This window comes from Dermacentor variabilis, chromosome 1 (assembly GCF_050947875.1).
Source record: "Dermacentor variabilis isolate Ectoservices chromosome 1, ASM5094787v1, whole genome shotgun sequence".
Classification (NCBI taxonomy): domain Eukaryota; kingdom Metazoa; phylum Arthropoda; class Arachnida; order Ixodida; family Ixodidae; genus Dermacentor; species Dermacentor variabilis.
The window spans coordinates 231,791,876-231,817,518 of NC_134568.1; the positions used below are offsets into that span (position 1 = coordinate 231,791,876).

Genomic DNA, 25,643 nt, shown 5'->3' on the forward strand with positions numbered 1-25,643 from the left:
AGAAGTTTATGCTGCCGCTAAAACTACTGCCCTTCGTATAACTGTCTACTTATTTACTATCGCAATCAATGCTTGCGACATTTTTGATCGTAGCAATCACGCTGCACAGCACGACGATCGTCACAATTGCCGGATCCACAATTACTGCGATCGCGCGCCGCTATAAGAGCAGCTGTCATGATGCCAGTGCAAGTGAGTAAAAAAGAAAAAAAAAAGGAAACAAAAGATGCGGCACTGGCAGCCTTGTTTCCGCGAAAACGGAGCTAGTACAAGCACTGACTCCACTCCACCAACAGGGAGATGTGGATGAACCCCGAACGCCGGTACCTGCCCTCCCTCTCTGGTTTGGGTGTGGAGTGAAAAGAATGTCGCTACCTTTAGTTTTATCTGGTTTTATTCAGGGGGCTTAGTGACCCTCTTCTTCTCTGCATCCTTTTCCTCCATTCTGTGCCCGCGCGCTGTCAGTTGTGAAAGGCTGTGCTGCCATGGCGCGGTGTCCGTGACACTGTGGGAGTAGTGTGCAACAGGAAAGACAAATGTTACTACGCACCATCTTCCGTGTGCCCAGCGTGCCCAAGGTCACCCAAACCAAGACCTTATTGGCTCCCTCCCGCAGCTTACGCAAAGGAGCCAATTGCTACCGAGAAATCCGATCGTGCTTAAAAAAAAAGTCGCATAAAAGAAAGGCTTATTTCTATGTGTGTTTATGAGCACATATGCAGCTGGCGCACCCTATCTTCAAGGTAATCTGTGGCGAGTGCAAAACTGGGTGAGCTGAGATAGCTGATCACTTCGTATGGGTGGTCTTCCTGCATGCATAGTGTTCTAGGTCGCATAATTAGAAGTTTTGTAGAAGCATTGAAGTGAGAGGCAGCATGAAAAGTGTTCACGGTCCTAGAGTGGTAGGTTCATGTTTGCTTGTGCACGTCACACCGTGCTTGTTAATGTAATTAGTAAGCAAATGTTTACTGCAATTTATGTGGCTGATAAAACTGCAAACCTTACTTCGTGTATTTGTCAAATACTTTGTTATCCCTACCAATGCTTTGCCTATTGGGTAAAACTGCGATTTTTTTTCGTTTGAGGTTAGCTTAGGACAGAACTCATTACAAATACAGCTACCCACTGATTTTTCAGAGGCAAACTTATGGATGCGCTCATTTGTGACCTACCAGCAGCAGTGCCATTCCCTCGTTTCCATAACAGCAACTGAATTTTCAGCCTCCATTCTGTGAAAATTTAATGAAAGAGTTCATGGGACTGTTCGTTTGTCTGTGGTGCAGATAATTCTTGCTGTGATTATATAGCAGTTTGCCTGTACACAGTGTCCCTAGGGAACAATGTCTGTGAGGTTTTTTTTTAGTACGCAAGTATTGTCTTGACTATTAAAACAATGTTAGTATTTTTTACTTATATTTACTATTTTTCTAGCTCTGACTGCATTATTCATGAACTGTTAAGGTTTACAGTTCTGCATAGGCTTATATACTGCAGAGTTGAATCCAGTTATCAAAGTATTGCTTCATGTTAAAAATTCTGGTAACAAGCATACTATTTGAAGTGTGCCATAAAGCTTGCAAGAAATGCAAGAAAGAAATTACTGAATTTTCATTTAATGTGTATTTTATTATAGAAATGTAAACCAACACATCTGCTGCTATTATACAGATGGCCTTTCTCTGACAACTATAGTGTTCTACTTAGAAATTTATAGAACGTCAAAAATTATTTACTGAACCAAATGTTAGTTTTCGTGTGGTGAACATCTGATGAGCATGATTACACATTTGGGTTGTACATGGACCTGATGGTTATCTGAGACTTGAGATTAACGGTGGTTTTTTGATGCTTTGAACAAAATGATTAATCATTCACTTTTAAATAGAGCATGGGTTTGGTTTCAATTGCCAACCTATCTTTAACACATTCAAGCATGAATGTGTGAACCTCGGCATGGCATATAAGTGTTGCCGGTCTTTTTTGCAGGATTGGGCACTTGGCGTGTTGCATACGAAGATAATTTGTGCTGTTACTCTTATGGGCCCCAACTGGTGGCTCAAGCGAGTCATTGACGAGGTAAGGTTTTCATTGTTGAAAGGTGTTTATTCTTATTATTTAATATTGTTTCAAGTGATTCAAATTTTTGTTTTGAAGAAGTTGTAATGCTTCTAAGCTTATGCATCTCTGGTGAGACCACCATCTCTCTGTAAGTCATTAGACCAATGATGATAATCTAATGTTCTTAACCTTTTAATGAACATATTTTTTGTAGGCAATATGCAAGCATTACTTTATTACATCTTTTCAAGGAAATGCTTTGAAAAGTCTTTTTGAAGAATTTAAAAATTCTTTAGGCAGCTTATGTATGAATTTGGTGGGAAGTATTTCCCACTGCCTCGCACATTAATACTAGGTGAATGTTTATTTACCCAGATTTGAGGCTTAAAAGGACTTCCTACTTAGTGTATGCAGATTGAAGACTGGCCAGCTTCAGTTCTGCAATTGTGGTGTGTTCACTAAATTAATGAAATTATGATTTGATAAATAACTAGCATATAAATGACTATCGCATTTTATGATATCTGGCCACTGCTATAATGTGAAAAAAATTCTACTGCACTGTCCTCAAACATCTTTAATCTTCATTGAAATACTTGGTATTATTCAGCTTTATGTTTTTGTATCTCACTTAAGTTTACACTGAAAGAGTTACATTATTGTTATGATTGCAGTAGACCATTTCTGCACTTATCTGAAAGTTGTAAAAAGTTATGAAGTAAATGTAAATACATTATATTTATTTAGTTTGACCACCATGAGACATGTCAAATTAGTTCAGATTGTCCAGTATTCAAATGAGAAGGAAATTTTAACCATGCATGGGCATATTCTGGAACTTTTAAGCAAGTTCCAGTTAAAAGGTGGGGTAAATTGATGGTGAGCAAGTGTATTTCTGTCAGGTTCCTTCCTGCTCTCTCACAAAACCAGTAGTGTGTCTAGAAATGTAGTGGGCCGGGCAAATGCACCTTGCACTGTGCAGATGTACCAGGATGGTGTGCGACAGTTGAACCTGCGCCTGGTAGTTCTGGATCTGGTTGTCCCTGTGGTGGTGGTGCTGGGCCTTGCTCTGGCTGTACCCTACCTGCTGGCCACCAGCTTGGTGCCTGCATTTGGTCAGTTGGCCTCTCCTGATATTCTGCTATCAAAAACACATTGCTTCAGTTACTGTAGGAGGGAGTGCCATTTCTCTTCACAGGGGTATGTGGCACATTTCAATGTTGTTACGAGAGCTGTTCAGCTTTCTTTCTTGATACTGAAGCAGAAAGCTTTGTACAGTATCCATTTGCTTTATATAAGGGTTTCCTTCAAATATTCAAGATGCTGGCTTGGTACCAAAGTGAAGTATATTGATAAATATGAAAGCTCGCAATGGGGGGGGGGGGGATTGGCACAAAGCTGCACAAAGAAGACGATGTGCAAATAAGTAGAGCAAAGGCAGTCTTTATGTACTCCTCTCCTGGAAAGGCTGTCTGTCCCAGGTAGGACATTGTAACAGAATTCTGGGAGGAGCATTGCTTGGCTTCATAAGACATATATGCTGAGGAGCTGTGTGCTCTCTCTTCATGTAAAGTCAGCAGCTAGTAAGGTCACTGGGACTCAGTGTGTAAGCACGCATAAAGATCTGGTGTAGTGAGGGAAAAACTTGGTGCGTTACCCTGGAGAAAACATGGCTGTTGCAGGTACTACGTTTTTTCAAATGTGCAGTAGGTTTTGGGTGAATGTCTCATGTTTCTTTTGCATTTCTCTTGGAGTCGTAGGACAAAAGTATGTCTGTGAAGGCATCAGCTTGGTTTAGAAGAGCTCTTGAGCAGTGACTAATCTGGAAGAACTGCTTTTCATCCATATAGCAACTCAAATGGTGAATTCCCTGTTGTGTGCTGACAGGACATATTTAAGCACAAAAACAGACATTGCAAGGTAGGTGTCCCATTCAGTGTTAGTGCTACTCGCAGAACAAGCTAGTGCATTAAGGTACAGTTCGTACGATCCACCAGGCCACTTGTTTGTGGATGGCAGGAAGAAGTGGCAGCATGCTTTATGCCATGACCTTGAAGGGCACCTGTGAATGCTTGTAACATGAATGACATACGTTGGTCTGTAATAGGAGTGTGCAAATAGTCATTTTTAAGACCAAATTGAATATGAATCGAATGGGGTGCCTAAAGTAACTCAAATCAAATGTTCATTTTTCTATATAGTTTTTGAATATCGAACATCTGTTGTCATCATTACTATAAAACAGTGTCTAAATACCACCATTAATAACGTTAGCAAGTTTCTGTCATTCATTACATTGTATGTTATGAAGCCTTATTAAAAGCACAGATGAAGCGTTACGAACAGATATATAGTTTGCGTAACCAGTACAGGAGAGTGCGATCGATCATGGTTTAGCCAGTAAAGTCTGGCTCCCTGAACCTGCTCCACTATATAACGTATGTTGTTTTATGCCTACTATGGCCCCGAGGATGAAATTTATAATATTTTTTCTCCAGTTTTATGTTTGATTGAACACAGTTGGTGATTTTGAAATATTCGTATATTTACAAATAATTACTGTATTTACACGATTGTAAGTCTACCACTTTCTTTTAAATTTGAAAATATGAAATGGGAGGGTCGACTTACATTCGAAACCAAAGCATGGCACCGGCAAAAAGGCGAGACCAACGGGAGCTACAACGTAGTTACAATTTTATGTTTGCTCTATGGCCTTACCCGTAGCTTTTCGCTATCCCGCATGTTTTTTCGCTTTTCGGAAGCGTTTTTCAACATTTTTCAGAGTTTTACAGTGCACACAACACTCATGAGGTGGTGTCGATAGCTGATGGAAGCGCCGCTGTTCCATTCGCGGCAGCACCCTCGGAACGACGGCGCTTGCGAGGAGTATCGGTAGTTCATGGAAGAGGAGACACCGCTCGCGGTTTTCTCTTTGCCTGTTGCGCTTCGCTTTCTCTATAGTTTGACGAAAGGCATTGGTTTGATGCGTTCCACTTGACTGCCGGCTACGTGCTACTTCTATGCTTCCTCAGTCGTCGTGAGTGCTCCAGGCCCACTAATCATTCGGCACTCATTCACAGCAGCGTTCAAGAGGGGTGCTATTACGCCGGAAAAACAAATCACTGCGCAGCGGGCCACAAGTTCGATGTTTCTGAACGGGTGGTGCGAAAGTGGCGGCTGCAGCGAAGCGAAATTTTCGCCTGTGACAGCAAGTGAAGAATCCCCCTATGCCGAATTCTGGATGCTTTTTGGAGCTGTAGGATATGCTTGCGGCATACGTCGCTGAAATGCATGATCAGTTCCTGCCATTGAAGTGTGACATGGTCATGAAACAAGCCCAGAACTTTGCCTTTTAAGGACCTGCTCCGCCGTGAGTACAACGAGTGGCTGGCGGCAGAAGACCGCGAAATTGCGCCAACTGGACCTGTCAAAAGAACCTCCCTGACGGCTGCGTGTAGTTGGGTGCATTCGGTGTGGTGCGGTCGTTTGTGGCGTGGTGCGGCCACAAATGTGGTGCGGTCGTTTGCCAAATGTGAAATTTCGCTGGACAACGACATGCTGTGGGGCCGTAGCAACGATGACGATGGCAGCACTAGTGAAGACGAGTAGTCCAGTGACCATGTCAGCTACTAATAAATTTTCGTTATCGAATGCGCCCTCGGGTATGCTCTTCTTTTTCTTTTTTTTTTCTTCCTCTCACGCGATATGGGAGGGTCGACTTACAATCGTGTAAATACAGTATTATTCAATTCGAAGACCACATCAAATAGGATTTATATTATCTAAGGATTTTTAAAATCTGGTTTACTATTCAAAAGCATCAAATATTTGCACATACCTATTTGTGATGGCCATGTGTGATGCTCTGTGGCACAGCACGGTGTTCTCATTAAGAAAGTTGACAAGATGAATTAAAGAACTGTCTAACTACTATGGCCTCCACCCGATAAGGCATTTGCTCAGTGCATACAGTAGCACATCGGTTACTGTTGGGTGCCCTCAGAAACAAGCAGAGGTGATCAATGACCATAACTACGACCAGCGCTGCTGGTGAAGGAATGAGATGCACGGGAGATCTTTGAACTTAAGGTTAGGAGGAAGCTTCTGTTCTACATGAAGCAAGAGTTTTAACAACACAACAGAAAGTGCTAATGTAAAAGGAAAAAAATATGTAGTTATTAACATGCAAAACTGTTGGCCTTATAATTAATCTTTCATATTTGAAGAATGACATGTAGCCATATCAAATAAAGAAAATCAAGGCTACAGGACCGATTTGCATACATAACAAAATGCTGCAGGACCTGCAACGAGATCCTTTGAATACATTATTAGCACTATTTAATAATAAACTCAAGTGTTTGTAAGAAAGCATCTGGCTAGTGGTCATTTGCACTGGCAAGCTCTGTAGGAAAAACTTTCTAAGGAATGGTGAATTATTGACTTAACTGCTTATTAGAACGAAATGGGCTACTTGTTAAATATCAGTGCATATTCAGGCCTGAACACTTCACAAGCACAAAAATAGCCTCAAATGAACAATTTGATCTGTTTGTTCAAAGGCAGCACTGCTTATCCATCTTCTTTCAACCTGGCAAGAGCTTGCAATACTACATTGGAAATATGGTTTTGCACTTTGTCCTCTATAGACTATAATAGGTCAGATGTTTGTCATGCAAAAGAGTTTTCTTTAAAGCTGTTTTGAGTAAAGCTTGGCAACATACATGAAGGAAAAGGGAGAGCCCTGCAGGGTGGAGCATGGAGTGTGACACTCTTTATGTTAAAACCCTACACATCCCGAAATGTTTCTCTCCTTCTATTCATGGTATGTCAATCACATCCAACTTAGCTGTTCATGTTATCGCAAAACTTGAGAGCACCTGCCATGGTGGCTCAGTGGCTGTGATGTTCAGCAGCTAAGCGCAAGGTCACGACTTTGATTCCTACAGGCACATTTCAATGAATGTGGAATTCAAAGTTGCGTGTGTACTGTGCTGTGCACATTAAAGGACCGAAAGCCGTCAAACGGCATCATTTATAACCCATTGTGTAGCTTTGGGTTGTTAAAAATTCAATTTTAGCATGGACATCTCGTCGCTGTCTTCTAAAGGCGCGACAAATGCACTTTTCCACAGTTTAGTTTTGGTTTTTGTAGTGAAATTGTCCGGAATTCATTACCATGCTGAAAGTAGCAGCATCAGCTTTTTAGATATCTGGAACCGTTCATGCTTGGATGACTGGCCTCAAATATTGCATGCACTGTGCCAGTAACGCCGTTTCTCGTAGATACCGACCTGTCTGGTTCCCCTAACGCTGTTTCACATGTTGCTTTTGGGTTGAAAAAAATTGTTCTGCCACGCACGTTGCATAGCGATTTTCACTGACAGCTTTCACATGTGTCTGTGACAGTGCTATTTTTGTCACAGCTATGCTCAAGGTTGCCCCCTACTCACGAAGTATCTACGCCTGTATCGTTAAATAAAGACAACATGGAAGCTAGTCAAATGTTAGAACTTTCCCATTGTTATTTGAAAATAGAATAAGTATGCTATTTTTTAACATTTAAAAGCGTTGAGACTACGGTTGCTTGCAGGTGCGGTGAGTGAGACGCTGCACAATACCGCAAGTATGAGCATGCGGCTTGTGTGGCGTCGGTGGGGTGGTTTCATTTAGTGCGCTCTAGTTTCGTTGTTGTGGTACTATAGAAGCCATAACTATTTTCCTGAAGGAGTATTTGCTTTTGCAGAACAAGCTACTTCAGTATTGAGTGTGCATGTGCAAGCAGATGGCACAATTTTTTAGCGATGAAGAGGTTGATAATGGTGACGATCCAGTGGGTATGTGCCTTATGTTAAAGGCGGTGTCTGCTCCCGACCTTGATAGCATGCAGCTTCTCCTTTTAAATGAATTGTGTGAGCTGGAGAAAAAAAATTGTTTGTGAAGCTCCTAAGCCGCAGGCGCTGGTGGGTATGCCCTGTTAAAAAAAAACAGGTGCACGACATTGCTTCGCAGAGCTTTCAATGCGCGGTGAAACAGGAAAGCGGCAATTTCGACGGCACTTTGTTACATCACACATTGCCCCTCCCACATTGCGCCGATTGCTGCAAATCAGTGCCGGCGCGCCCAACTTGTTGGAATCCAGTCGTGGAGAGCCCTCCACATCGCAGTGGTCGCTGAGTGACGGAATTCACTGTGACACTGAGTGAAAATCATGCCATGTGAAACAGCCTATATGTGGAAAAGAGACACGGAATATTACTGGTGGCATTTTAAAAAGGCTCCATGTGGTCTGTGCACGGCCAGCAGGCTTCCGCTTTTGTGATTTCGCTCGATTTTACAGCTTCAAGTTAATGGGAATTTATTGTGGTCGGTTAAGTAGCATGTTTACAGGGAACAGCGCCAAGAATGGGGTGAGTGAGAGGCAAACGCCTTCTTTGAGTGCTGTGCATGTTCAACTCGCATCAGTGCTCAATATCTGTTTGTCACTAGCTTATGCCATCCTTTAGTGCTTTTTCCTGTACATATATCACTTTTAAATGTCTCATCACGTACCCGAAACAAACATCACTTTAAACTATGGGCCTCAGCATCGTCATTTTTGCCGCCTAATGCCTAGTCATGTGGCAATTCTTTCAGATCTCATGCATTTCGGGCTCAGAAAGATCTCGTGCATTTTGGGCTCGGAAAAATTTAGCCCTCAGCTGTGTACTATACTTGTCCTTCATGAAAACAAATTGATCAGCTGTTTCTCAGTTCACTTTACAACTTATTGATTAAAGGCTTTGCATTTAAATCGCTAGTTCAAAATGTAGCTAATTATTTTTTGTTCATTGCCAATTATGCTGATCACAAGACATTTTTAGTTGCTCAAGATTTCATTGCTGGTTGTTAAATGGGTTGCACCTGCCCTTTTTGGAGGCTGTGCACAAGCTGGTGGAAACACCCTGTATAAGCATGCAGCTTTATTGAAAGTGTCAAGGACTGTCAAATTGAAGCAAGTGTCTTCTGTTTTGCAGGCAGCAGTGCGGAGACACAAAATTTGGTTCTGCGGCGAATCTACCCTTCTCTGCTGGCACTTTGTGCCTTTGTGGCATTCATGGTGTTTCAAGTGCGCCAGTTCTGTCGACTGTATGAGCACATCAAGAATGATAAGTAAGTGAACAATGCACTGGTGCAGTAGTTCTCTTTTACTATATTTTTGTGCAAATTTAAAAGCTAATGAAATTTTAACTTGTGAGATGTAAATTGCTATTTTGCACAGTTTTTGGTTTTGTTTGTTGTCATCGTCAATTCATCACTGCTAAGTTGTTGCAGTTTAATTCATATACACCATATTGCTGCAGAAGTAATCTAGTTTTGTGTAGACATTTTTAATCTTCTCTCCAAGTATGTCAAGCATTATATTTACTACATGCAGGTGAATGAGGGCTGTAATTATTCTGTTTAGTTTTATTCTACAGTGTATTTTGATTGGCCGAGGCAGTGACTGTGGATGTGCTGTGGCTGTACTTAGGTGTGTGGTTCTTGTGGCTGCTCAGGTACCTTGTAGGCCGCCGGCTAGTCAACTATGAGCACAGGAGGCCTGCGTCAAGCTTTGCCACCACATCTCAGCTGACAGCCTCCTCTTAGGACCTGCTGGCCTATGTGTACATAAATATCCCACGCACTGGACTTTCCTGATGTGGTAGTGCGTGTGTGCCCAAGCTGGATGGATCCTGGCTTCTTGGCGCTACCAAAAGCTGCTCTGTCTGTCAGAACTGCATTTCTCGTGTTGTATAGTCGACATTTTAAAGGTTGGGCTGACTTCTCCAATGGCACTGGCTGAACCAGTGATTGAAGGCTGCTTCGTGGGAGCAGTGATCTACTACAAACATGAAGGCACCCTAAGGATTACTTGAGCAAGTTTATGGTTATGGTGTCTCCTTCTGGTCGTGAAAGGTTGGCACATTGTCAACGCATTGCTGGCCTGTTGATTGCAGAGGATTTGCCCTTCAAACTGAAGTGACCACCAGTTAATGAAAACGGGTCACCAGCTGTACTGCCAGTCACGATGATGACATAGATGATACCAGCTTTGTAAGTGCCCTCTAAGCACTGCTGGTTCAGACCACATTGCTGGGAGAAGCTCTTGCCACATAGGTCTCCCTCTTGAGGTGAGGAAAAGATGAGGTTGGGCAAGGGCATGCTTTGTGTGCAAGTGTTTTTCAGGAGTGCTTGCAACCAAAGGCGCTGCTGCTGTTTGCAGTAAAGTGGAGTACTATGTACAGGGCTGAAAAGTGTTCATTCAAGCTGTTGCATGTTCTTCGGTTGGGCACAAATAGGTGGGAGGCTGGAGATGCTTATCCTTTTCTCAGCAGCCTTGAAGATGCAGTGCGAAAATATTCTTTTGGCATCCTGGTATGCTTAAGCAATGTGTGGCAATTTTGCAGCTCTGGCATATATTTTAAATCACTTGCATGTAATCTCTGAGTGATGTGTGATATAGCACTTGGAAGATGTTTTTAATTTTTATTCTTGGTATGGGGGCAAGTTTGCACCATTTTTTGGCTTTTGTAGCTTAATTTTCACATTGATGTTGAAATTTTTGCTGTAACCATAAGGACTAAGCCTGCTTTGAATGAACATAGCTTTATGTCCCCTGTGTAGAGCTTTCTGGCGATCTTGTACCTTTCGTTGTAGACCCCACATTCCAAATACTAATCACGCAAGCTTTGTACAGACTAAAGCTTGTTTGCTCAGAAGTTAGTGAGGGTTGCAGGTTTTATTGCAAATTTTGAAATAGATTTGTATTCTGCTTCTTGATCTGTTTCAAAATTACACAGTGGTGAGCTCTGTACCGTTCTCTCTTGTATAGGTTGCATAGGTGCTGCAGTTACAAATGCACATTGTATATTATGTTGAAGAGACACTGGTTGATATTGTTTTGAAGATCAGGCATGAAATTGCATTGTATTCAATTCAAAATGTAAAAAAGGGAAGTTGTGTACATTTTAGCTGCGTTAGCTTAACTTTCATGTCTGATGTGACTGGCTTGAAACAGTGTACCTTGAATGTAAGGTATTGTTTTCCCATCTGTGGAGAGACATCTCTTTGGTTGTTCTAGAGTCATTAAGGGGTGATGTTCAGGTGGCATATTTAGGTCAATAAAGCTGAAAGGTGAAATTATTTTCGAAAACAACTTTGCGACTCTGACTCATCTATTTGTACACTTGGCTATTGAAGTCAAATTGCTTGTACTTCAGGATTTCCATTAGGGTTAGTGTTGCATGTTGAGTTTATGTGGAAAACAATATTGCGAGTGTGCACATTGAAGCATATATATACAGAATCACTTAATATACGATCCATCTTGTGGTATTCGTCAGGTAGCAACTAAAGAACTTTTTTTGTTTCAGCTTTGGATGAACTGTGTTGCAAGTTCTGCTCAGTATTGCACTACTCTATTCTGTCACACGTCGCATACTGAATTGGCAGTTAAACTTCGATATAACGAAGTTGGTATAATCGGCACTTTCTTATACAGTTAAACATTAATGTAATGAGCTTCAATATAACGAACTTCAATTTAACGAAATTCGCGATATAACGAAGTACGTAACTTTTCGTAACCTCTTGTACATATAACACCATGTATTTGAACCTCAATATAATGAAGTGCATTTACATACATACAATACATACAAGCAATACATACAAGCATTTGTCTCGCAAACCAGATTTATTTCAAGGGAATTTTCCACGTCTCAATTATTTCTCTCGTCGTATTCGAGTGCTCATTGCCGTGTTATAGTTTGTTAACGAAGCTTCCCCTCAAGTCTAAATATTGTAAGGCAGTTTGTCGTGTGCGTATCATGGCCACGCATGCTTATATCGCCTTTCCGTTTCTCTACCACGGTTGCGCCTTAAAACCACGGCGCTGCAAGTTTGCTTTCTTTTCCTTCCCTCTTCTCCGCCCTTAAACTGGCTCTCTTAACTACTACACGCAGAGGCAAGAAACAGCGCGCGCTTTAGATACTATAGATGAGATGAATATTTACAATTATTATTAGGGTTATAATTATATTCGAGTGCTGATTGCCGTGTTATAGTTTGTTAACGAAACTACCCCTCAATTCTAAATACTTTAAGGCAGTTTTCCTAGTCTCTAAAGCCGCTCGAGTTCACGCTGCTCCTCTGGCGGCCATTTTTCCAAGAAATTATGCCTTCCAAATCGACTGCCGCGGACAACACCAGCCCCTTTCCACATAAGTATTAGGCTCGGAGCAGGAGCTATAGCGCTTGAAAGTAACCGCTGGCTTGACGAACCAACCGACTGAGCTACCTTTCCGGGCAACATTGAAGGATCACGAGTTCAAATCACATGTTATGTTCCTTTTTTTTTTTTAAAGGTATTTTCCTTCCTTTTATCACTGTACGGAAACCCTCCTAAAAAAAAAATTATATATCCTCAATTATGTGTGGCCACACATGTGCAGGTCATAAATACCAGGTTCTCTAGCCGAGTGCCATCCATGCGGTATAACCGAGCTCAGATTGGTCCACCTTGACTGATCAAATAGGGCGCCACTGTAGGTTAAATGAGGCGTACAACTCCTGCGGGACCCGCCGTGGTTGCTCAGTGGTCATGGTGTTAGACTGCTGAGCACGAGGTCGCGGGATCGGACCCCGGCCACGGCGGCCGCATTTCGATGGGGGCGAAATGCGAAAACACCCGTGTACTTAGAATTAGGTGCACGTTAAAGAACCCCAGGTGGTCGAAATTTTCGGAGTCCTCCACTACGGCGTGCATAATCAGAAAGTGGTTTTTGTCACGCAAAACACCATAATTCAATTTTTAATTTAACTCCTGCGGGGACGGTAGAGTATCCGTCTCCAGTGCAAGAGGACCGTGATTCAAATCCTGGTGCCGCGCAATTCTCCTCCGGGAAATACAAAAAAAAAAGAAAAAAAAAACCGTGTGTTGAGAAATTGCACAAACAGGCCTGCAGTGCGGCCTGATCCCGGTGACCAGAACCGGTAACGCACTCTCTCACCAGAGCAGGATTGGCCACCCTGGTGCAGTACTTGGCCACAACCTCCTATATGAATGCAACAATCAAACCCCGGCCCTCAGTCCCCAGCAGCCGCGAAGCAACTGACCACGGCGGCGGTCAGATCTGTAACGCTGCAGAGGGTGCTAAGAATACCTGGCTCCGGACAGGCCGCCATTGGAATCTGAACCTGGCAACGTTTAACGTTAGAACGCTATCTAGTGAGGCGAGTCTAGCAGTATTATTGGAGGAATTAGAGGGTAGTAAATGGGATATAATAGGGCTCAGTGAGGTTAGGAGGACAAAAGAAGCATATACAGTGCTAAAAAGCGGGCACGTACTGTGTTACCGGGGCTTAGCGGAGAGACGAGAACTAGGAGTCGGATTCCTGATTAATAAGGAAATAGCTGGTAACATACAGGAATTCTATAGCATTAACGAGAGGGTGGCAGGTCTTGTTGTGAAACTTAATAAGAGGTACAAATTGAAGGTGGTACAAGTCTATGCCCCTACATGCAGTCATGATGACCAGGAAGTCGAAAGCTTTTATGAAGACGTGGAATCGGCGATGGGTAAAGTCAAAACAAAATACACTATACTGATGGGCGACTTCAATGCCAGGGTAGGCAAGAAGCAGGCTGGAGACAAGTCAGTGGGGGAATATGGCATAGGCTCTAGGAATAGCAGAGGAGAATTATTAGTAGAGTTTGCAGAACAGAATAATATGCGGATAATGAACACCTTTTTCCGCAAGCGGGTTAGTCGAAAGTGGACGTGGAGGAGCCCGAATGGTGAGACTAGAAATGAAATCGACTTCATACTCTGCGCGAACCCTGGCATCATACAAGATGTAGACGTACTCGGCAAGGTACGCTGCAGTGACCATAGGATGGTAAGAACTCGAATTAGCCTAGACTTGAGGAGGGAACGGAAGAAACTGGTACACAAGAAGCCAATCAATGAATTAGCGGTAAGAGGGAAACTAGAGGAATTCCGGATCAAGCTACAGAACAGGTATTCGGCTTTAACTCAGGAAGAGGACCTTAGTGTTGAAGCAATGAACGACTATCTCATGGGAACCATTAAGGAGTGCGCAATAGAAGTCGGTGGTAACTCCGTTAGACAGGAAACCAGTAAGCTATCGCAGGAGACGAAAGATCTGATCAAGAAACGCCAATGTATGAAAGCCTCTAACCCTACAGCTAGAATAGAACTGGCAGAACTTTCTAAGTTAATCAACAAGCGTAAGACAGCGGACATCAGAAACTATAATATGGATAGAATTGAGCATGCTCTCAGGAACGGAGGAAGCCTAAAAACAGTGAAGAAGAAACTAGGAATAGGCAAGAATCAGATGTGTGCGTTAAGAGACAAAGCCGGCAATATCGTTACTAATATGGATGAGATAGTTCAAGTGGCTGAGGAGTTCTATAGAGATTTATACAGTACCAGTGGCACCCACGACGATAGTGGAAGAGAGAATAGCCTAGAGGAATTCGAAATCCCACAGGTAACGCCAGAAGAAGTAAAGAAAGCCTTAGGAGCTATGCAAAGGGGGAAGGCAGCTGGGGAGGATCAGGTAACAGCAGATTTGTTGAAGGATGGTGGCCAGATTGTTCTAGAGAAACTGGCCACCCTGTATACGCAATGCCTCATAACCTCGAGCGTACCGGAATCTTGGAAGAACGCTAACATAATCCCAATCCATAAGAAAGGGGACGCCAAAGACTTGAAAAATTATAGACCGATCAGCTTACTGTCCGTCCCAGTCGAAAAAAACAATTGAAACCATTTGGAAATATCAATGGGTCCAACTGGAAACGGCAATTTCCAATTGGACCTAGTGTTTTCTCCAACAGGACCATTTGGACCAGTTAAAACGGCCAATTGGTTCATATGGAAACCCTCCCTTCCAATTGGGCCAGATGGAGTCTCCAGCAGGACCATTTGGGTAAATCCGAATTGCCACATGGTCCAATTGGAGTTATCAAAACCATTTGGATAAAATTTAAGTGAGAAAATGTTAATGTCTCTTGTGTACAAAATTTGCAGATTTCTCTTTTCCTTTTGAGATTTCTCTTTTGAGATTTGGACGCGAGATTCGAGATTGGATTCGTGAGATTGGAAGACACTATTTGGCATTTGGAGGGCAAGTAAATGGGGAACAACCGTAAAAAAAAGTGGTCGCGATGTATTGATCATGTTAAACAGTAAAAAAAAAAACTTGCACTTTTTTATGTGTTTCTTAAACACACGACTCAAACAACTTTTAGGCATAATGCAATTTGTAATTTAGCAATATTGTTTAAATTTTATATTTCACATCTCTGAAATAATTCTTCCTTGGAATTAAATTTTGTCTCAGCGTCATTTTTCCTTGGTGACCGAACGGGACAGCATAATCGACATCAACATTAGCAACATGTGCTCGTGTGTGCAGCAACCATGGCAGCAACAAAAACAGTCGTGCATGCGTGCTGCACTACATTCTGCCCTTTGTCCTGATCGCCTTGCGTGCTTCGTGCGGCACGAAATCGACAAACATTTGGCAATTGTGCCAGTGACAGACATAAAGAACTTCAAGCCTGACGACGACTTTTCGGCGGGTTTTTATATGGTGAAGTGGACAAACGCGGCCGGCACGTGTGCCCACTACCTTGCCAGAATTTTGCAGATCGGAGGTAAGTTTCCGCGTTTCCAAAGCTCTTGTAATTTGCATTACTGCACTACACGAGTGCACGGGTCACGCACACTCGTTTGAGTTAAATGATTGCACAGATATATGTATACGCTTTTGTGTAATGTAGCAAATATGCATGATGCACTGAACTAATTTCGACAAAAATGCTTCAAGTGTATTGCATGAGCGTTTCTTTAAAAGCAAGGTTTCCCCGAGAGCGTCGTGACAGCACTGGTGAAACGTATGAATCACTACGTGGGGGAGAACATTGCTGACATTGACAGAACAGCGAAAAATATATACTGATTAGAACAATTTTCTTGCATTTGCTGCTTGAACCTTAGCTACATAAACCGAAAATTGTGACTCTCTTCAACCTGGTTGGATTGCTGGATATTAAAATTGAGGTGCCTTTTTATCTAATATCAGCTTGCCTGTCGTGCCAGCTTTCGAGGGCAACATGTTTTTCAGGATTCCATACACAATGCTGTCTTTTTTATCCATTTCTGCAGGTTGTGGCGCGACTAGACCAGAAAAGGACCATGAACAGTATCCCGAATTGCATTTTTCTCAGTAATAAAGGTTTAAATCCTACTTTTCACTTGTTGCCTCATTGTCACATGTAGTTATCATCTTAAGGAAGTAGTGGCTCCTTGTGTGATATGATGTGAAGCAAGAAAAGCATGGGGAAGAGTATTAATGAAGAGATTATCTTTCTGTGCTGTTCGTATTGTATTGCATCATATTAGATCACAATATATATGAACCAACTAGCCGAGCAACACGTAATAATGTGGTTCCTTATTGCTGTGCTAGTTTGCCAGATTCACACAGCGCAGGCAGGCGGTGCACAGTCGAAACCATTTGACCCGTCGAGCGGCTCCATTTGCACCATTTGGTTCCATGCCAATTGGCCCAATTGGTTCTATGCCAACTGCACCATGTGACCCAATTGGCAACAACCAATTGGTTTTATGCCAACTGCACCATTTGAGCCAAATGGTATACAACCAGTTGGTTTTATGCCAACTGCACCATTTGAGCCAGATGGTATACAACCAATTGGCCCAATTGTTCCAAGTGGCCCAATTGGGTACTAATACACAAATGGGACCAATTGGAAACAAGTGGAAATTTTCCAATTGGGTCCAATTGTTTTTTTCAACTGGGGTTGCCTACAAAGTATTTACTAAGGTAATCGCAAATAGAATCAGGAACACCTTAGACTTCTGTCAACCAAAGGACCAGGCAGGATTCCGTAAAGGCTACTCAACAATAGACCGTATTCACACTGTCAATCAAGTGATAGAGAAATGTGCAGAATATAACCAACCCTTATATATAGCTTTCATTGATTACGAGAAAGTGTTTGATTCAGTCGAAACCTCAGCAGTCATGGAGGCATTACGGAATCAGGGTGTAGATGAGCCATATTTAAAAATACTGGAAGATATCTATAGCGGCTTCACAGCCACCGTAGTCCTCCACAAAGAAAGCAACAAAATCCCTATAAAGAAAGGCGTCAGACAGGGAGATACGATATCTCCAATGCTATTCACAGCATGTTTACAGGAGGTATTCAGAGGCCTGGAGTGGGAAGAATTGGGGATAAAAGTTGATCGAGAATACCTTAGCAACTTGCGATTCGCTGATGATATTGCCTTGCTTAGTAACTCAGGAGACCAATTGCAATGCATACTCACTGACCTGGAGAGGCAAAGCAGAAGGGTGGGTCTGAAAATTAATCTGCAGAAAACTAAAGTATTGTTTAACAGTCTCGGAAGAGAACAGCAGTTTACGATAGGTAGCGAAGCACTGGAAGTGGTAAGGGGATACATCTACTTAGGGCAGGTAGTGACCACGGATGCGGATCATGAGACTGAAATAACCATAAGAATAAGAATGGGCTGGGGTGCGTTTGGCAGGCATTCTCAAATCATGAACAGCAGGTTGCCACTATCCCTCAAAAGGAAAGTGTATAACAGCTGTGTGTTACCAGTACTCTCATATGGGGCAGAAACCTGGAGGCTTACGAAAAGGGTTCTGCTGAAATTGAGGACGACGCAACGAGCTATGGAAAGAAGAATGATGGGTGTAACGTTAAGGGATAAGAAAAGAGCAGATTGGGTGAGGCAACAAACGCGGGTAAACGACATCTTAGTTGAAATCAAGAAAAAGAAATGGGCATGGGCCGGACCTGTAATGAGGAGGGAAGATAACCGATGGTCACTAAGGGTTACGGACTGGATTCCAAGGGAAGGGAAGCGTAGCAGGGGGCGGCAGAAAGTTAGGTGGGCGGATGAAATTAAGACGTTTGCAGGGACAACATGGCCACAATTAGTACATGACCGGGGTAGTTGGAGAAGTATGGGAGAGGCCTTTGCCCTGCAGTGGGCGTAACTAGGCTGATGATGATGATGATGATAATGAAGTGTGTGCGATTTAAATATCACGAAATTTCACTGCCGCCGCAAAGGAATGCCGAGTCTTTCAGTAAATGGAAACTTTCGCGGACGCAGATAGTAAAATCAATGAATTACAAGCGGCTGCTTGCAAACGCACCTCTCGATTTCTGGCGCGTGTCTGGGCCATGGCTGCGCATGGCTGTAAGCGCGGTTAAGCGCATACGCAGCCGCGGACCCTGCTTTATTAGAGGTAATCTGCCGCGTGTGCAAAGAGTAGGCATGCTGAGAGGGCGTGACACCTTGTAAGCTGTCTTCCCGCGTGTTTAGTATTAGAGGCTGCATAGTAGAGTTTCGGTGACCCGTTGGAGCAAGAGGCAGACGAAGCATTCGCTCCCGCTGGCGGTGCTTTTTCTGATAGCGTCGTCCCGGTGCGGGTGGCGTTATCAGCCGCGATGGCGGAGCCCGCGCGAAAGCGTGGCTCGCTTCGCTTAATTCTTACCGCCGATGTGGAGATGACGTACGTGGCACGAAACCGTGTGATTCGTCGCAGACTCCCAAATTTATCAAAATGTATTGTTTCCTGATTTCAAATTTGCTTTTTTCGATTGCCCGATAATTCGGAAAATTCTGTAACCCCTTTCCGGATAAGAAAGATCTATCGGATACTGTACTTATTTGTATAAAAGGTCGAATTTCAATACAACGAAATTTTGATATAGAGAAGCAAATTGCCGATTCTAGAGACTTCGTTATATCGAGGTTTAACTCAATTTCATTATGTCGAGATTCAACTTTTTATGTGATTAAAGGGGTTGAGACACCAAATTTTGAGGCTATAAAAAGCATGTTGTAGGCTGCTTCCGTATGCAAGGACACCCAGAACGAGGTATTGGACGCTGCAAACATTTCAAAATGATTTTAATTTAGCTCCAAAGAGTCATTAAAAACTCCTTCTCGTAGTCGAGACCCATCGCTAGCGCGGCAGTTACTACGTCACAGAGGAGGAACGAAAATATTGATGTCATAGCACACCAGCACAAAAACGTGACGTATGATGAGTAGCGATGAAATGCCGATTACGGAGCCTGCTGAGCCGAGCAACCGAGCATAGCCTCCACTACGACCGAGCTACAGGCATATAGAAATCCTTTCTTAATGCAAAGAAGGGGTAAGGCGTCCATACACGGACACAAGAGGAGAGAAGTGGACAACACGAACGCCGCACGCCGGCCCGCGAACGGCAAACTGCGTGAGGCGAGTTGCCCTGCGGACGGGCCTTTACACGTTTGAGTGTAACACTAGCCGGCCGACTCCGAAAGGGACCAGGATATGCGGTGTTCGTGTTGTCTGCTTCTCTCCTCGCATAGTCGCGTAGTTCGGCAGCTCGGAGCGGACTCTCCTTCGCTTGGCCTTTCCACGTTACCGGCCCGTCCACGTTACCGGCACGGAAACTCGCCGCACTCCGTTTGCCGTTCGCGGGCCCCCGTGCGACGGCGGTTTTGCTCGCGAACGGCGAGATTTCCTTGCCGTAGAGAGGACGGGCCCGGGACCCATTTGTGCGGCAGCCGTACGGCGAAGCGGCCAATCAGCGACCGAGGAGTGGTCGCTCTGGCATCGACGACAGCTTCACCGCCTCGGATCTTTCGGCGCCGCCGATATCGTCGCTAGGCCTTTTCCGGTTCACTTCAAAGCTAAAGCTTACGGCGCTTCGGAATGAATCGCCGACTCTCACAAGCCGCAATATTTTCTTACCGTTGTTGCCGCTCTTCGCAATAATTATAATAATCGCGACATGCACTTCGAATCGCCAGTGGTTGACCTCTGCTGGCAGAGCACGCGGCCCGCGTATGCGCGAGCAGACGACGCAGCATAGTTTTAAGTCACTATTTTTTGTGGGCCACGTGACCAAGCCATGTTGCGTTTCCTCCTCTGTGACGTCATAGCATCCCCCGGAACCCAGAAACCGAAACCGAAATTGCTCGGTATAATAATGCTATTATTAAATTATTTATCGGATATATATGAATCCCGCTGTGTGTATCGTGCTCCCTGAAGCATGACGCAACGTTTGAATCAACAAACGCATGAACGAAAATTTTGATGTCTCCACCCCCTTAAGTGCAATTGCCGAGGATTTTTCTTGCACAAAGGGGCTGCAAAGTTCTACGAAATATCAGGTAATCGAAAAAATAAACTAATTTCAATGAAAAAAATTTCATTTTGTTGAATTTGAGAGTCGGCGACCAAATATGCTGTTTCATGCCGTGTCAACGATGCCTTCATATTGATGGTATGATGCGACGCTTTCGCGCCTATTCCGTCCCTGGGGCTGACAGTGTCATCCGCAGTGGGACAACGCTATCATGAAAAGCGCCCACACAGAGGGAAGAGAACGAACGCTTCGTCTGCCTGCCGCTTCAACGCATCTCTGAACTTCAGATTACGCGACCTCGTGCGTAATTACCCGCCGTGGTTGCTCAGTGGCTATGGTGTCAGGCTGCTGAGCACGAGGTCGCGTGATCGAACCCTGGCCACGGCGGCCGCATTTCGATGGGGGCGAAATACGAAAACACCCGTGTATTTAGATTTAGGTGCACGTTAAAGAACCCCAGGTGGTCGAAATTTCCGGAGTCTTCCACTACGGCGTGCCTCATAATCAGAAAGTGGTTTTGGCACGAAAACCCCATAATTTACCACCTGCATAAGACGCGCGCAAAGATAGCGCACATGAGGCCAGTCATCTCGTCTTGCCTCCGTTTGCATCCGCCGCAGATTACTTCTAAGAGAGGGCGGGGCGCGCGGGCCGCGTATGCGCCAGCCGAGATGAGGCGCATGTAACCTTACCCCGCTCCTTCCCCCTCAGAGCGCGCTTCATCGCGTTATGGGCACTTTTCATCAACGGGTGTTTTGCCCCCGGAGATGTAGTCGCACTGCTATTGTGCGAACCGCCTTTTCGGCCTCGCCTTGGCGACTTATGTGAATGAAGCTTTTACGGCGCGCGGGGCGCGATAGAATCTTATCTCATTTGGACTTTATATTGAACATGAGGGCGAGGTTTTGCTGCTCCGCTTTGGCGGGCGCTCTCGTAGCGTGGCTCGCGATTTGAAAGGTGCGTTCGCAAGCAGCCGCACATAATCCACCCATTTGGCCATCGGCGTCCGCGGAAGTTTCCATTCCTTCGCTGCGGCGGTGAAATTTTGTTATATTGAAATCGTGTATAAGCACTTAGTTATGTTGACCTTCAAAATACCTAGTGTTCTGTGGTCAAAAAGTTTTAAAAAGTAAATAGTTCGTTACGACGAGTTTTTTTTTTTTTTTTTTTTTTTTGCGGTGGGAGGCTGGTTACGACCCAAAACCATGAACTGGTTATGAGGCACGCCGTGGTGGTGAACTCCAAAAATATCGACCACTTGGGGATCTTTAACGTGCCCCAATGCACGGGACACGGACGTTTTTGTATTTTACCGCCATCGAAATGCGGCCGCCGTGGTTTTGGGTTTGCGTGCATACATAGGCGAAAAAGATGGCGGCTACCTCAGAGCTAAAAGAGAAAGCAAAAGCATATTGCCGGGTATGCCCCAGCTGCGTTTAATCGCGAGAAGTCTCAAAACGTTTTGTGGTAAAAAAATATCGTAATAAAAAAAAAGTAAAACTACAATATGCACTGTTTAGTATGGATTGTGGTTTGACGTCACAGGCTCTATAGGCAAACCGCCTAGCCTCATCTCAGTTCCCTTCCACCCGTACGATAGGTAGGCTGCGTGCGGTGAGGACTGCGGAAGGACATCGCATCTACGAAGGCACCGTCGTGAACAGAAGCAAGAATGTGTGTGGCGACGACGGGTGGCACGTAGTACGGACGAAGATTGTACCGCAGACGCCAAGCGCATGCACCTTTGGTTGAACCACCCATACCGACTCCACTCCCATCGTTATTGTGGGTGAATTCAACATAGACGTGTCTCGGCCAGACGGAAAGTGGGTCGTGGCATTTCCCTTGGAAAAGTTCAGCATTCAATGTCACACAAACATCAGTGTGCCCACGACGTGTCATCGGACGTGCATAGGCCGCGCATTGGCCAATGAACCTTTCCAGTGTCGCCACAGAACCACTGGCCGTATGTCATAGCGATCATAAAGCGAAAGTAACCGCGGTGATTAAATAATAAATCCGAAAAGCAAACAGGAGGTTAAAAAAAGCGTTCAGTATGCAATATAACAAAAAAAAAAAATCGTGAGAAAAGGAAAGTCATTGTGGTATGCGTCTTATTTACAATCAACATATTCATTATCAAAATATTTATCACCATATATACAGCTCCGCTGGTCATCTACCTTCACAGAGTTGGAATGGCTTCGAATTTCTTTTTTTTTTTTCTGCTGGTTAACATCTGTGTTGCCAAATAACCTGTCACAGTGCATGACAGCATGTTTTTTTATTGCGGTGGCAATTATATGGACACATCAGTCGCATTTCCGCCGTCTTCGTCGGCGTCGCCTTGATGTTGGTATAAAGTCCAAGTGCGATAACATCGTGGCTGCATGCCGTATGCTATGGGTGCGAGTGAAAGCGTGCGAGGTGAGTGGAGGATGGCGGCTCGATTTCGCGCGCAAGGGAAGAAGGCGGGGGGAAAGCGCGAGCACGCCACGGCATTTTTCACGGCGCACGTGGGCGCACGGTCTCCCATCTTCAGCGCACGCAAGGTACCGAAAAGGAGGAGGGGAGGCGTTCTACTCCAGCGGCGACTAGAATCACCAAAAAGAATTTCAGAGTATCGCGTTTGTTTTCCGCGCGGTCACGCTGTGGTGATTGGTTCGCTTGGGTCACGTAAACTCTCGCTGCGATATTCCTTCCAAGCGCCTTTGATGTACGCGCACTGAACACGCAGCGTTTACGGACGATAACTGCACTTCGTCGCTTTATTCAACGCGTTCAAACACAGTCGCCAGAAAATACCTCAGCATGCATGCATGGTTGCTACGTCTTCAGGAATAGCAACCGAACGGAGCTTGGAAGGACAGTGCATGTGCAGGAAGGACGACCAGGAACGACGTTCTGCGTGGCACCCGTTTTCGTGGATGGCGACGGTTGGGGGTCGGCGATGGTTGATAGTCGGTGCTGGGACTTGCAATACGAAGGCGCCGAGGTAAAGGGCGCGCGCTCCCGTGAAACCGAGTTGCGGGGAGGGAACGTGTGCGGGGAAGAGTAACTGTCACGCGTGAGTTCTCGCACAAACGAGCTGCGGTTGGGGGGAGGGGAGAGGGGGGTCTGTTGCTCGTTCGTTCGGGCGATTCGCTTACAATTTTGATGCGAAAGCGTCAAATGGCCAATTGAGCGAAAAAGCCGGCGGCATCTGTAGCAGCGAAACTTCTCATTAGCTGCGACGCCATGTCACGAGCGCGCCTCGCTTGCTGGCTCGGGCCTCGACGGAGCAGAGCGGGCGGAAGGGAGCACCTGTTGTCGCGGTATTACGGGAGGGGAGAGGGCATCTACGCGGCGCCACGTCACCCTCGCTCGCTCTCGCCTGCGTTTTAACTGCGCATCGGAGGCCAAATCAAAACGCGTCAAGCGTCTCAACGCGCTCGCTTGCCTGCGAGTTCATAACTCGAAGGTCCGCTCAGTGGCGTTAAATTGGATATTAACGCTTTCGCATTCACAAATCGTAAGAAGCGCTCCTCGCATTTTTTTCTTCGGTAATCACTTACGCGAAGTTTCCTGGACAGTTGCTCTCACGTGACTAGGCATTTTGTGTGTGACCGATAAAATTTAACTGCTCGGTTCGCGTAGCTTACTCTGCTTAGCGCAAAACAACGTACATACTTTTAAAGTAAGCTGTTCGGTACACGTGGCTCGTGCTGCTTTACTCTATCTTGAAAACAGCGTACACCCTGCTAAGCAGATGTTTGAATGCTTGAAGATTGTCAGCAGGCATTACATCTCTAAATTGTCAAGTACAGCCGCCCTGATTTTTAATAATATAGCGCGAGCGTCGACTGAACTGCTGGTGAGCGCCTTATAACGGCGATAAGCGTGCAACAAGAGCGTGCAACAAGGCGAGTGCAACAAGGCAACAAGGCTCGTGTGCGAACTCTCGCCTTGTTGCACGCTTATCGCCGTTATAAGGCGCTCACCAGCAGTTCAGTCGACGCTCGCGCTATATTATTAAAAATCAGGGCGGCTGTACATCGTTTTATGCCAACAGTGCAGTGGAAGCTAAGTACCCTTCCGAAAATATAAGAGCCCAATTTGCATAGTATGTTATGATTGCGCTTTTCACATCTGGTTTTCCCGTCACCTTATACAACTCCTAAAATGCACTTTTTGTGTTAATTTTCTGATTCAGATAAATGACCGTCTACACTGGAAGGGGCGCAAATATAGAGAACACCCCTGCTTGCGGACTGGAAATCTTCACAACGAAATAATCTTCCAGAACACAATAGCGGATCCCCAAATGCACTGCAACTTTGATGATATCAAAGGAGCAAAAATACATATTAAAAGCACATAAATACACCCATTTACTTATGTCCATATACAAAACTAAGCTTACGGCCATTTAACACCATTACATGCTCCTGTGCCGTCAGCAGTGGAACAAAATCTGCAACCGAACTGACAGCGAACTGCATCGCAGTTGCACATGGAATATATTTCGGCACCTCCTAGACGAAACAAAGACCAAGTCATACCAGCGCGACCGCCTGGCCCGCCTCATGCACACCATCACACAACAACAAGGAAAAGACGCTGTTATCAAGAGCCTGGAAGCCAAGTAGCTGCCGGACACCCCAACGGAAACCCACCGGCCGTACGGGGGGCTGCCCAACGCGTGGCTCGACCGAGACATTACCATATCAGAGGTACGGGTAGGGCTGCACGAGCTCAACACCCGCTCAGCAGCCGGCGCCGATCTCGTTATCAACAAGATGCTACGCAACCTGGATGATGCTTCGATAGAGGCCCCAACCCATTACTTCAATGAATGCTGGCATTCGGGCAAGCTCCCCCGACAGTGGAAAACGCCAAGAACGATCCTGATTCTGAAACCGGGCAAACCACTGGACATCGGCAACCTGCGTCCATCTCGCTCACGTTCTGCGTGGGCAAGGTGCTGGAGCACATGGTTTCCCACCGGTGGCAGGAATACCTAGAGAAGGAAGGCCTCTATCCTGACACGATGATCGGCTTCCGGCGCAGACTCCGCACACAAGACGCCATGTTACAACTCGAGAAATCATCGACAACAAGACACAAGACAGCAAAGTAATTCTGGGACTCGATTTACAAAGTGCATTCGACAAAGTCAAACACTCAGCCATATTATCGCAAGTATCAAGAATCAACATGGGGGTAACGAGCTTCAATTATATTCAAGACTTTTTGACCAACCGCACGCTGGAACTGCACGCCGGAGACCTCAAGCTCCCCGAACACAAGCTGGGCAGTACGGGTACTCCGCAGGG

General features: G+C 44.9%; 1 protein-coding gene across 2 annotated transcripts in view; it reads left to right on the plus strand.

Moving 5' to 3' along the window:
• The window catches only part of LOC142559026 (E3 ubiquitin-protein ligase MARCHF6), a 168,791-nt gene extending 157,551 nt beyond the window's left edge, over positions 1–11,240 (plus strand). For both annotated transcript variants that reach the window (XM_075670815.1, XM_075670816.1), the window contains exons 19-22: positions 1,987–2,076; positions 3,041–3,173; positions 9,078–9,213; positions 9,600–11,240. In XM_075670815.1, the coding sequence (XP_075526930.1) occupies positions 1,987–2,076; positions 3,041–3,173; positions 9,078–9,213; positions 9,600–9,690 (450 nt within the window). In that variant the 3' untranslated portion in view covers positions 9,691–11,240. The remainder of the gene's footprint in view (positions 1–1,986; positions 2,077–3,040; positions 3,174–9,077; positions 9,214–9,599) is intronic.
• The last annotated feature ends 14,403 nt before the right edge of the window (positions 11,241–25,643 follow it).